This window comes from Trachemys scripta, chromosome 8, assembly GCF_013100865.1.
Source record: "Trachemys scripta elegans isolate TJP31775 chromosome 8, CAS_Tse_1.0, whole genome shotgun sequence".
Taxonomy (NCBI): domain Eukaryota; kingdom Metazoa; phylum Chordata; order Testudines; family Emydidae; genus Trachemys; species Trachemys scripta.
In genome coordinates this window covers 78,835,808-78,849,282 of record NC_048305.1, presented here as the reverse complement: position 1 = coordinate 78,849,282, position 13,475 = coordinate 78,835,808, and the positions used below count along the sequence as shown (strand labels likewise).

The window sequence follows — 13,475 nt, the reverse complement described above, 5'->3', positions numbered from 1 at the left end:
ACTTCATTTTAGCAAATTCTGCCTCACTTTCTCTTGCTACAGATAAACTTTCTATTCCACCCACCATCATCATACAAGATTGCACAATTTGTCCCTTTGATTTGCAGGCAGGTGCAGTGCTCTCTCCTTTACTCTGAGCTATCCACTGAGATACAAAGTTGTATTTAAAAAGAACTAGGAAGTTTTTTTTTTTTTTTTAATTATGTTGAGTGGTAGTTAAGGTTGCATGAGGACATACCTCATCCATTGAAAAACCTTAAATATGTAAATAAGTTAAGGGGAGAGACTTGTTCGTTAATTTATATTGAAGCTGAAGTTTAAGTCCACGTTTCATACATTATTCTTATTTTAATGTATGTATTCACTCAACTAGCAAAACTGACCATTCACATTGGGTCTCAGTCTTAGTATACTGTCTGTACAGGGTATTTATGTTCTCTGCTCACAGTAATGAGTTGATTAAAAAGGGAAAATTTTATAAATTCAATAAATAAAAAGCATATCCAAGAGTTTTGTGAAAGTAATTTATTGCCCTCTAAACACTTTATATTCTAATAACTCAGATCTACTGTAGCAAAGTAAAACACTTGGTGTAAAGTACACCTGACATCAGACTTACACATGCCTTACAGGTTTTCTATGTAGTCTTCACTAAAGTGCACCTACTTTCATGTTTTACAATCACTCCAGATCGTGAGTTCTTCCTCCATCATAACAAAATTTCCAAAACTTTTAGAACCAGGCATTTGTTATAAACTGTAAATAACATGTCTATAAAAAAAGACAGCTGAGAAATACAAAATGCGAGAGAGGACTAGCAGACAAATCTTTTTGGAGGCAGAGGACATCTCACATTTGATTATGACTTCCTGTACACAGAAAAGTAACATACAAAAAGCATAGTAATCATCTCAATTATTTGGAACTGCCAACTAGTTTTAAAAGTTTGTAAAAACTGGTCCAATTACAACAAACTCAGGGATTTGCATAATTAACTGAGTTTCATTAATGAAATGCATTGTTACAAACGCGAAGAGCTGATATGTACTAGCACAAACTATTTGTTCAGCTTGCCAGGTTGTCCGATGTATGCTGTGCTGAAGCTTCACCTTCTAATTAAAAGACATTTAGTACCATACACTATCTTTTTTAAAAATAATGTAGAAGCTGGAATGATTTGCCGGGTGTAGCACAGTTTATCTCAGAAGATAACCAGGATCAAATGTGAGGAAAGGACAGAAAGCAGCAAGATTTATATGCGTTCTAGTTTTTCACTTAGGAATTCTTCTACGCTATCTGTATTCCATTTGAGGATGCTCAGTTCTTCAGCAATGTTCCCACTGTCATCCAGCAGCTTTAGTACAGGATCAGAACCACGCACATACTGCACAAAGAGAAGGTTAGTTATCTTCTGTCTGGAAATCACATTTCCCTCCACCACCCCACCTCACAAATCAGCTTTAAATTAAATAGCTCAATTGCTGAAATACCAATTTCAAATTGAATTATTTTATATGCAGGTATAAAAATTAATTAAAATTAAACCAAAAAACCCTCTGAATGACATTTAATACTATAAAGCATTAAAGTGCAAAGTTTGTCTAATGTGGGCCATGCAATTTGTATTGGGAAATAAATCTAAGCATGTTTTTTTTTTTTGGGGGGGGGGAAGGCTTATGCTAATTTGAAAGTCCAATCTTTAATTTAGGAAAATATAGTCATTCCTGCTAGGCCTTAGGTAAGGTTGTAAATGTTTTAAGTAAGTTTAAAAAACCTTGAAACTATCAGCATTTGCTCCAACACTGAAAACAGTGCCTAGCATCCATCTTGAACTGGATTCTTATTCTTAAACCAGTAAGGAAAAAGTAACCTCAACAAAACTGAGTGAGCAATAGTCTCAATCCACATTTTTAAAAATATTTTTTCCCTAGTTCTCATTTTTCCAAGTGTGAGATACCACAAGTTAACTGAAGTGATGTGTATAGGGCAGACATTTGATACTCAGCCCCAGAATATATCACCTAATTGATTGCATAATATTTACAGAAGGCCCCAAATATTTGCTTTTCTTCTTCAGTGCTTTTATAAAAAAAAATTAATTTAGTGCTTCTGTAAAGAGCCTAGTTGCCAGTCATGGAAACTAGAGTCCTCCAACACTAGAAGTAAAGGCAGAGAGCTTAAAAGCTTTCCCATACTGCCCGTCAACAGGAGTCAAACCCGTAGGTGAGGGACCATCACAAAAAGTTCAGTTTTGATGCTCTTTCAGTCCTTGTCCTTTTTCCTGTGACTGCCAACAAAAGGTACCAGTTACTTAAAGCTACTGAACTAGGCAACAGTAGTAATATGGTAACCTCTTCATCTTACTACTTACCAAGGCAGGATTTCAAACTCTTAAGGTTCAACAACTATTGTATTACACAACAGCATGGGAGAGGGAAGGAGGGTACAGACTGGATAGCTCAGGGAACTGGTATTCTTCTTTAGCCATTAAATTGTAACAACTTCGTTTGCCATCTGTAGTAACTAGGCAACTATCTGAATTGCTCCTTCTCCATATATCCACTAGTATTCTCATAACGTAACTGGCATTTTTCTAGTTATTCCTGGTCTCACCTTCTAATCAGAGTTCAATGCTGTACTATAGATTTCTGCTATTAACACATGCCTTGAGGCTATAATGCATCCTTTCCTAATATGACCTGCTGCAAAAATATTTTCACACTTTTGAAGACTCAGCAAATAAAGGGGAAAGGGAAGCCCAAATTACAACTTCTGTTACAATGGGTTAGGTTCTTTAAATGCAATTAATAAGTTTCTAGAACAATTGCATTGGGAATCTTTTACTCTGAGCTAACCTAGTCAACTTGTTTTAGTTTGCTATTACAAGTCACTACAATTAATCTAATGGCATTACTAATCAGTTTCCCAAATACCAGACTCAAGGGTGCTACAGAGTTAAACTGGTAATGTTTCATACCAATTCTAGCTGAGAATGCTTTGAAGTTAAATTGTATTACAAATGCAACTAAAATAAATTATAAGTAGAGCCAAAGAGAAATTGAAGCAAAGGAAAAAGATGCTCTTGGGAGAGATTTTGGAGAGAACGTACACAGAATGCATGAAGCAGAGATACAGAAAGTCTTTTCCACATGAAGTCTGCTTAAGAGAACACTATTCTCTGACAACAGAGGTGTTCAGACTATGAAGTGACATACGATGCTGTTTCTTGGTGAGTGGAAGGAGGAAAATAAATGTGCAAATTTTGTGTGGCAAGTTGAAATAAGTACATGTAGGCATTTTAAAGACAACTGAAAATTTGAACTGGATCTTGAAATGAATAAACAGAATTGTTGAGTACAGAACAATGGGACGGTGCTGCTCTGCCCAGATTAGATGTGACAGGCAGCAGCATTCTGTACAAGAGGGAGTTCAACATCTAGCTTTCCAGACCATGAAGAAAGATTGGTGCCGGAGTCAAGGTGAGAAGAAGAATGGAAATGATTAGAGAGTCAACACCACATAAAGTCTGCAGTGAGGACAGAGTAAAAGACTCAGCAGGGAGAGAAAGTTAGAGAATATGGAGGAAGGACAGACTTGAGGTGGAGGGGGGAGGTGAATGAGAACAGGAGGAGTGAACCATGGAAGGATGGAGCAAGAGGAAAGAATGGGAACAAAGATATATGTGGAAAGGAAGTGGGAGGATGACTGGATGGATGGGAATGGTAGGTGATTTGGGGGTTGAGGAGGTATAAGAGGAGAGGAACACAGGAATCTTAATACAGAAAAAGAGAACTGGAATTATAACAGGAAGCTCAGAATTCCAAGACTTCACACCCAGCAAGTCAGCATAGCTGAAGTACATAAACCATGTGCTATTACATACATCAGGTTATTTCTGTAAATAATATTTAGTAGCCAATAGCACTACCGGAGCAATCATATCTTAGCAATGGATACAATTCTACAAGGTTTTCACCCAATCTATTTATAAGTGGGCCAGAGCTCCTGCCATTAAGATTTACATCAACACTCCATGGATGAACCCTTTGTATGTGATACAGGTTTACTTGATAAGCAAGTACTAAACACTGTGTGAAAGGACAGGTTTCAAATAGGTTTAATTGCTCTTAAGCCAGAATTTAAAATGTGTTTTAAAAAATGCTACTCACCTTGATTTGCAGTCCCCTGAATAGTTTAGGTTTGTCACTCCTGACAAAAGCTGAAGTTTGGAGGAAAGAACAAAGAAAACCAACTGAAAATTATTATTCTATAAAGAACACAAAACTAGGTAATTTTCTCCTTCTATGTGGTCTCACATTTACGTTAAATAAATGCATATTTGGAGATTTAATTTTTCCAGATATACTTTTAGATTATGAATACATGCTTCAGCCTCCAAACTATACTGCTACACGCATTAAAATTCTAATCCATAAGGAATAACAGTTGAGGAATGTATTGTACTTGGAAAAAGCCATGTTTTTACTTTGAATACATCTCGTCTTCCCCCCCCCCCCAACACTTGGAAGCATATTTAATGCCAGTCGTGGTTTCCATGTATGAAAGAGAATCTTAAGAGATTTATATTTTATTGTTGAGGGCAGTCTAGGGCTAGTACAAGGTGCTAATGTGCAAGAACATTAGTTTGAAACCTAGTTGACAATGCATTCAGTTTTGTGAGTGGAGGAGGAAGGGATGTCTCTAGTCATCTCTTTTACACACACACACACACACACACACACACAATATCAGGGAAACCCTAAACTTCTACAGAAAAGGCAGAAATCCTTCTGTTCAAGCTGACTTGAGGCAGCAGGTTTGAGAATTTCCCAGGACTCCCAAATCAGTCAAATTCAGATCCTCCCCTTTTTATTCCATCCTTTAGAAACCATCTGGCCCATTTTCTTCCAAGATGTCAGGGGTCTCTTCAGACTAATGGATCCTGCCAGTCCAAGAATGCAGCCATGAGTGAGACCATCTACAGCTGGCCTTTCCCTTTTTGGAAATGCCTCTCACAAGAAGCTGTTAAGAGATCCTGGCTCCACTGCAGTTGACAGTTATAGGAGAGGTGCCAGAGCTCTACAAGTTTTAATCCCAGCATCTCTTGACATCTTCTGAAAGCAACATCATGAAAACTCCCAACTTACATACATGAAAAAGGAGGAGGATCTTTCAATGTTGGTGTAAGATAATAAAAAAAAAGATTTAAAAATTGCTAATGCATTTAAATTGACCTAAATACAATTCCCATCTTGTAACACTTAGAGATAGGATTTCCTGCTGGGAAGTGTAGTATTTGTGATGCAATAGCTTTCATTGAGAGAACAGCACTGTTTCACAATGGAAATAGCAAAAAAGCAACATTTCTAAAACACTCAGATAACTACAGTGGTATATATTCACTACAGCTTTCCTTTGAGAGGAAAAGCTTCATTAAAGTAGTAGCGTGATGATTTGTGCAACTTCAAACTATAAATGAATTATTCTTTTATAGAGTATCCTAATATATGAGAGGACTCCATACACCCTAAAGTAGACCTACCAGACTGGCAACTGTTACCCAGGGTTCTTTCAATCTAAAACCTCTTGTTAACTTTTTACTCTATGCGAGGTGGTGTCAGGAAATAAATCAGGGGAGATACGGCTGTCTGACTGATGGCTGGCACAAACAGGACAACACAAGAGTGCTTTCACTTAAAGCGAAACTTTAGTCTCAAGCACTTACACACTTCTGCAACAGGTTAGTAAAACACCCCCAACCCTCGATAATTACCAAAGCTGAGTGCGTCTCTCGAGTGGCACAGTGGCAGCCCATCTGCCGGTGAGGAACACAAGATGCATCCAAAGGGAGAGTCCAGTCCTGAAGAGCCCCCCCACCCCCAACTCTTCCCCCATATTTTATAAATTAGTAACACAATGACATGTCACTTAAATATAACTCGTTAAGCTAGCAGTTTCAATGGTCAAGCAAGAGGTTCCTTCTGATTAACCAGGTGTGGGTTTTTCCAGAGTTTGCAGCCTTGAGACCCCAATAGACATTCCTGGGGCACATCCTTCTCTTCTAAAATGCATGTATCAGCAACTTCTACACAACTCTTATCAGGAATGACAGGAGGTCAAGCTGCCCTTTCTGTGGCACCCAAAACTCCCTCCCCTCCTGCCTTGGTCAAGCTGAGCTTCTACATGGCCACTTTATGGCCTGCTGACTTGGCTGCTTTTAGCAATAAGCAATAGTAGTTTCAGGCACTTTACTGGTTTGCCAAAATCTCCCTGTACAGCAACAACTGTACTGTATATATTGTAGTAAATATAGGAGATAGGAATTTTCAAACAAATGAGTGCAAACACACAACACTTGACTGAAGCCAATGCAAGCTGAAATCAGCAATACTACTTAATGTGGGGGGAGCAAAATAAAAACATTCAGCTGAACAACATTACTAGAAACAAGAACTTCATTTTCTAGTCAGCAAGGTCACAAAAGAGAAATCAATACAGAGGCAGGGAGGATCTACCAAGACTAAAACTACTCAAGATTTTATTCAACTGTCATCACATAAGGAACATTTAAGCCTTTAGTTTTCAAAGGGAACATTCAAGAAGTGAGATTGCACAGAAGAGTAAAAATAAAACTTCATCCTATTAAGTTTAGACATTCGTGTCTTATTTATAAAGTAAGATACAATGAATTGTTGATTAATGGCAAAAAAGTTGGCTAGTAATATGTATAAATCATTCTGAATAGTAAAGTTTGCAGAATTAATTTCCTCCAGCAAGGACACTCCTGTAAATTTATAATTTTGGGAGAAAGGGGGGCACATAACATGGTCCTGCTTCAAAACCTCCATAATGACCCATATAATTTTATGAAGAGACTAAATTACAAAAGATGAAGTGCACATCTAACAGGCTCAGTCATTTTCCTTGTGAGGCCTCAACTCTGGATGGCATATTGAGGACTAAGTTTCTATGAAAAACAAGTACTTCAGAATAACAATTTGATAGATTACAAAGAACTAAAGTTTTCAAAAACCGATTCAAGATATCTGGAATGAGGAATGTGATTGTTCACAAAAAAGATGCAGGTTGTGCATTTGCAGTTTTCCACTCAGCATAATTAATAATTCTGCTACATTTCTGATTTGAAGAGCACTGGTTTTGACCATTCCTACTGCAGATGTTTATTTTATCTAATAATATTCTGGCTAAGGAAGACTGTGATAAAGGGCAGTAGTATTTGGGGGGAGTTTTTAAAAAAAGGCCACAATGAAAATGGAAGGGATTTTAGTAAATACCTGCAAGATGTAAGTCTTAATCAATGGGATTTTATTAAAAACAAGACATTTCCAATATTTGAGAACTGGGTTAAGATTTCTGTGCAACAGATTTGCTGGGAGTGTACCAATTGCCTGATTAAAACCAGTTTCATAAGGTGGTGAGCTGGCTGTTCTCTTGCTGATCAACTGAATGCATTGGGAAAGCAGCAACATTCAATGAATGTCATAACAATGGAAAGAACGTTAATACATTAAATATCACAATTTTATCTCCTCCATTAAGAAAACAGGGCTACCACTGAAGTTCCACCTGAAGGTAAACAGAGCACTCAGTGATTGGTTAATTTAAAAGTTTGTGTTCAGATGTAATAATAATTAGACTGGTCAGTCAAATGGGAACACATTTTCTGGCTTTCTATTGTGAATTAATACATTTACATGATCATACAGAAAACGTTTAATATTTAGAGTAGAATTTTTGTCTGTCACTTAGTACAAATTGAGTACAGTGTGCTTGTATCCATAACAGAATTGGAGGAATGTTCACCAGCGTTTTTGCTAGTATCACTGTACAGATATTTGCAGAAAAATATTGTCTTTCTGTATACCCAAAGCTGTTTATATGACAGATAATGGGTGACTCTGGCAATATGTACAAAGACACTTATTTAAAATGTTTCTGGAAGGTTTTTTTTTTTAATATAGTGTTGTATAATCAGTAAGCACCAGTTTTCCAAACTGAAGAACTTGTTGGGATTAAAGATTTTTCATTGTCTCTCATACTCTTAGGTGCTTAATATCCACTGACTACATTTTGAGCTTATTCTAGCTAGACCGATTTTAAAAACATTTCTTGAATACTGACTTTTTCCTAAGTTAAAAACAGCAATTGAAATTAACTACTGTAATAAGAGTTACATTTGATGTATCAGTACCAGAGAATCTATTATTTTTTTCTACCAGTGGTTAAAGAATGGTTCCTCTACTTATTGTATAACTTTGTCATACGATGATTCACTTTATTTCACAAACAAGAACTTTAAAACTAGAACTCTGTACGGTGAAGATCATCTCTAGACAAAGAGAAAAACAAGACAGAGGTACTGCGCCATCAGATTGAATTGTAAGCCAAGTGATAAAATTTAAATCCATGTTTTATAAGTACTTAAAAAATGAAGAACTTGAGGTCATCTACAGAATTAACACAGTAATCTATGTAATTCCAATACATTCACAATCCAGCAATTAGTGCTGCCATCTTGTGTATACTCTGCAAGAAAAATAAATCCTAGAGGGAGCCATCAGACTGGAATCAAACTGAAGTGAATGTTTGTAATGAGAGCATTGGCAATGACAGGTTACACAGTTCAATATAACCTAAAAATACCAGCACTCCTGAAGCTTCAGAAGCAGCAGCATGACCTTCAGTCAACCTCACTTCTGTAACAAACAGTCAAGTGACAACTGGAAATATATAGAGCCCTTAGATAAATTTAAGGTTCCCAAAACGTTAAAATTTAAGGTGGACTCTCTCAAGATAAAAATCTTTACTTCCTGCCAAAACAAATGGGCAAGTATACTAAAAACTCAAGGTATCAATACTTGAGGATAAATTCAAATTAAATAAAATCTGTATTACATTGTGCTTCTAAATATTTTAGAGTATGTGGGAACAAGAACGCTGGTTGTATCAAAACTGGTTTGAAGACACCAGTTATCAGGATACATTTAGATCTGCTAACTATATGAAAGTTCATGACCAAGAGAAAATTATGTACCTGCAAAGGTTTGTCAGTCTTTCCTCTATTACCATTGTACAAAAGAAGGGTTGCCAGTCAAATGAGAGTACGTATTGGCAGGCTCCCAAGCTTCAGTCATGGTATGTCTACATTGAAGTTACTAGTGTGACTGCATATTACACAGACATACCTGAGCTAGCTTTAATTTAGCTAGCTTGTGTACCCAGAGCACTGAAGCTACAACAGTGTGCGCTCCAGCGTGGGCTGTACAAACCAACTTGGAAAACCGGGTGATTACTTGCATAACTAGCTCATGCTGAAGCATGCGTTGCCATGGCTTCACTGCTCTAGTACTGGAGCTAGCTAGATTAAAGCTGACTCTGGTATGTCTACATGAAGCAGCAATCACACCATGTGACTGCAATGTAGACAATACCTTCAATCATTTTAAAAAGCAAGCTAAGTTTAGTAGAATTAAGGAAACCTATGAACTTTTTTAGAAAAAACAAGGATTAAGAGAAAGGACTCTTGATTACGAATGTGAGCCAGCTTCCAGGATATTAGATTCTAGAGGTCCTGAATGAGAAACTGATTTTAATTAGTTCCCTTTCAGCATAATTATCCCCAGCCCCTCTATGGAGTGTCTGCCTATATGTTCACCATTATTTCCCAAAAGGGTATAAATTGTAGGGGACTAGGAACAGGATGTTGAAGTTGGTTTTAACTGAAGATGAAATCTCAGGAGGACCCTGGGCTTTTCATGAGAGGGTGGAGTGAGGAAGAAGAGTGTTTGGAAGAGTATGTACACTACTATTTTAAGATCGTTTGATAGAACAGAAGTCATTTTATATCTGTGCAACCCTAATTTGCCCCCCCCCTCGTGCACATGCACTTTGGATCGTGCTCAGTTAACAAGCAGTTGGACTTGATAACTTCAAGATTCCTTCTAGCCCTTCATTTCTAAGATTTTCTTTTATTCTCATTGTTTAGTGTCTCTCTCCATGCCTTATTTATTGCACAATATTCAAACCCTGCTCTGAAGACACAATGATTTCATCAGGGGCTTTTCTATGGTGCTCATCACTTAGCCTCAGACTTTAAGGTCAGAAGGGACCATTATGTCTAGTCTGACCTCCTGTAATAAACCCCTAACTTATGTCTGAGTTATTGAAGTCCTCAAATCGTGGTTTAAAAACCTCAAGGTGCAGAGAATACTCCAACAAGTGACCTGTGCCCCACGCTGCAGAGGAAGGTGAAAAACCTCCAGGGCCTCTGCCAATCTGCCCTGGAGGAAAATTCCTTCCCGACCCCAAATATGGCGATCAGTTAAACCCTGAGCACGTGGGCAAAACTCACCAGACAGCAACCAGGAAAGAATTCTCTGTAGTAACTCAGATCCCACCCCATCTAACATCCCATCATTGGGCATATTTACCTGCTAATAATTAAAGATCAATTAATTGCCAAAATTAGGCTATCCCATCATACCATCCCCTCCATAAACTTATCAAGCTTAGTCTTTTGCCCCCACTACTCCCCTTGGAAGGCTGTTCCAGAACTTCACTCCTCTAATGGTTAGAAACCTTTGTCTAATTTCAAGTCTAAACTTCCTAATGTCCGGTTTATATCCATTTGTTCTTGTGTCCACATTGGTACTAAGCTTAAATAATTCTTCTCCCTCCCTGATATTTAGTTTGTGAAGCACTCATACTATATTTATCTTCAACATCCTTGTTAAATGGGGATGTGTGGAGAGTGGAGTTATCTGTATTTAATAATCCTATGCACTTCATGTCATTATTCAGGCATGATTGTATCAAGGGAGGTTGCAATGGGGAAACAATGAGCGCTCAACTAATTGGGAAATGTGCACCAACCAGGCTAGAAGGTCAATTTTTCCCTGGCCCAAGGCTAGTATCAAAGGGGCACTAAGCTAGTAAAAACCCAGCCTAGTGAGGAAACGGGGTGCACAGGCAGCAGCAGCTAGACGGGAGTCTGACTGAGAATACACCAGAGTCTCACCCAGGCCAGGAGCAAAGGGTCTGGGCTTAGTGGAACTTACTTTCCCAAATCTTGCAAGGAAAGAATGGAGTTAAGACTCAGGCAGACAGGCTTTTTGTTTGTATATATTTGCTTTGCTTGATGAGTAAGTAGTGATTTGTTTGGAAGAAACTAGGACTTTTAATCAGCCACAGGTCACAGGCTCCTGGAGACAGAGGGCATGCAGGTGCCAAATAGTCAGGCCTGTCTATTTATTTATAACAGTTTGAGTCCCTGGGATGCACCCATTTACAGTCTCAAACTGGTAGGATCACATGGTTCTGTCCAGAGACGAGTTAAAGTAGTGAAACGTATCACCAGAGAGGTGTACTTGAAGGACTAAAAACAGTCTAAACTGCAGCTCACCTGTAATGGGACAAGGGGAATGATTCTCATTTTACTGATGGAGAGGAGCTGAAGCAGAACAACAAAGTGTCCAGTTATGGTTGGCCATTTTAGATACCAAGAACCTGATTTTTCAGAATACTTAGCCTTACAGAGCACTTTATAGGTTCAAAGAACAGCTCCTATTAACATCAGTTGCATATTAAGTGATCAGCACTTTTGCAAATCAGACCCTAGGGTCTTGCATCAGACACCAAGAAAATGAGGAAAACAATTAATTACACCTCTACCCCAATATAACACAAATTCAGATATAATGCGGTAAAGCAGCGGTCCGGGGGGGGTGGGGGGGGAGCACTGCACGCTCTGGCGGATCAAAGCAAGTTCAATATAACCCAGTTTCATCTATAATGCGGTAAGATTTTTTTGGCTCCCAAGGACAGCGTTATATTGGGGTAGAGGTGTACCATCTGTGAAAAGTCTAGATTAAGTGATATAGGAACTCTACAGCAGAAGCAGAGAGAGAATCCAGTTGTCCATGGCAGCATTCAACTGCCTTAACCATGAGATCTTCCTTTCTCTTGCTGCAGTCCCCTTTTCTGAGTCACACACTTTCCTACCACTGCAAATAACGCAGGAGTTCTACAGCCTCTTTCACCACACAACCCTGATTCATCCCCTGAGCTGGGCCATCTTGTGCACTGAATCAGACAGGGCTCCTGTGGAAAATATTAGGATGTGATCATGTAATTAGATTATCATAATGCATGTGTATATAAAGGACTGAGTTAATGTTGCTCAGGCATTAATACAACCTTAGTTCTAGTATTTCCTAGCCTGAGTGCTTGACTTGGCAACCTTGATGTTCTTTTAATGTAGTTTGTGTGTAATTTCTTAGCTTTTTAAGAAAGTCAACTGCAAACAATTCCAGCATGTGGCATTGTATTGACACCCACATGGAACCTTTAGATCCACCTCGAACATTTGGCACTGCAGCTAAGTGAGTAACTGATAGCAACATCCTACATGTGGATGGGGATGAGATACCCACTTCGACAGTGGTTTCGCAGACTGACAGCAGAGCAATAGTTCCATTCTAGGCATTTGGAGCAGGAGTGTGTTCTAGTGGTGAGAGAGTCTTCAGCCACATCCCCTCCAATCTGTCCCAGCCTCCTAGCCCAGCTGGTACCTCCCCTCCCACCTGATCTGCCTCTCCATCCCATCTCCACAGGCTCCCAGCCCCCTCCTCTAGCTCCTTATGCAATCGGTCTCCTCTTACATTCCCTCCCTCATTCCTGCCCCAGCCAGTCCCCATCTCCCAACAATCTACCGCCTGTCAGGCTTTTGTTCAAGCTTTTATTTAAGTCAGGCAGCTTCCTCCTCCACATTGACTGTGCTCTTTAAAACCCCTTTTAGTACCTCTCAAGTGCTCTCAGTTTCCAGTGCCCCGGCGTCCCAGCTGGGAGCAGCAGTTATAGGGCAAGTCCCAGTGAGCTTCTGCAACCTGGGGGCCAGAGCACACTGAGTTACTCTGTGGGGTTTGTGCATGTACAGTCTGGTCAGCACTAGGACCTGTGAGAGGCTGGAGCATGCACTATAGGTGTGTATGGATGGTACAAGTACAGTCCAGTCACATGTAGGAACTGCAAGAGTCTTAAAGCTTGTGCAGTGAGGATCAGAATCTGCAGAGATTTTGTGTTACGAATGCTGAAGCATGTCCTGTGCATGTCCAAACGGCAATTTCTCAAAGGCTTATAGCTTGGCCAAACTTTCTCTAGGATAGCAAAAAGCATATCCCTTACACAAAGGCTGCACCTCTGCAAGTTTCAAGTTCCTCTCCGAAGTAGGTGGTGCCAGAGCATTTCAAAGAAAAAGCTGCCAGAATTTTAACATGGGTAAAATTTATTTTTGCCAGGTCTCATTCTCTAAAATGGCTGACCTGTTTTGGCTGTTATATACCATTTCTTGGCATGAAAAATTTCACTCCAGGTTTGACACAGTTATATAACATCTTCACATAACAAACAGCAAATGAAATATAGGACATACTTAACGGACAATGCTATCAACCCTG

At 39.0% G+C, this 13,475-nt stretch overlaps 1 protein-coding gene across 1 annotated transcript in view; it reads right to left on the bottom strand.

The window, feature by feature from the left end:
• Positions 1-510: 510 nt before the first annotated feature.
• Positions 511-13,475, bottom strand: part of SELENOF (selenoprotein F) — a 46,049-nt gene continuing 33,084 nt past the window's right edge. The window contains exons 4-5 of the mRNA XM_034779401.1: positions 4,170-4,219; positions 511-1,384 (exon numbers count right to left, since the gene is read on the bottom strand). Of these exons, the coding sequence (XP_034635292.1) occupies positions 1,253-1,384; positions 4,170-4,219 (182 nt within the window). The 3' untranslated portion in view covers positions 511-1,252. The remainder of the gene's footprint in view (positions 1,385-4,169; positions 4,220-13,475) is intronic.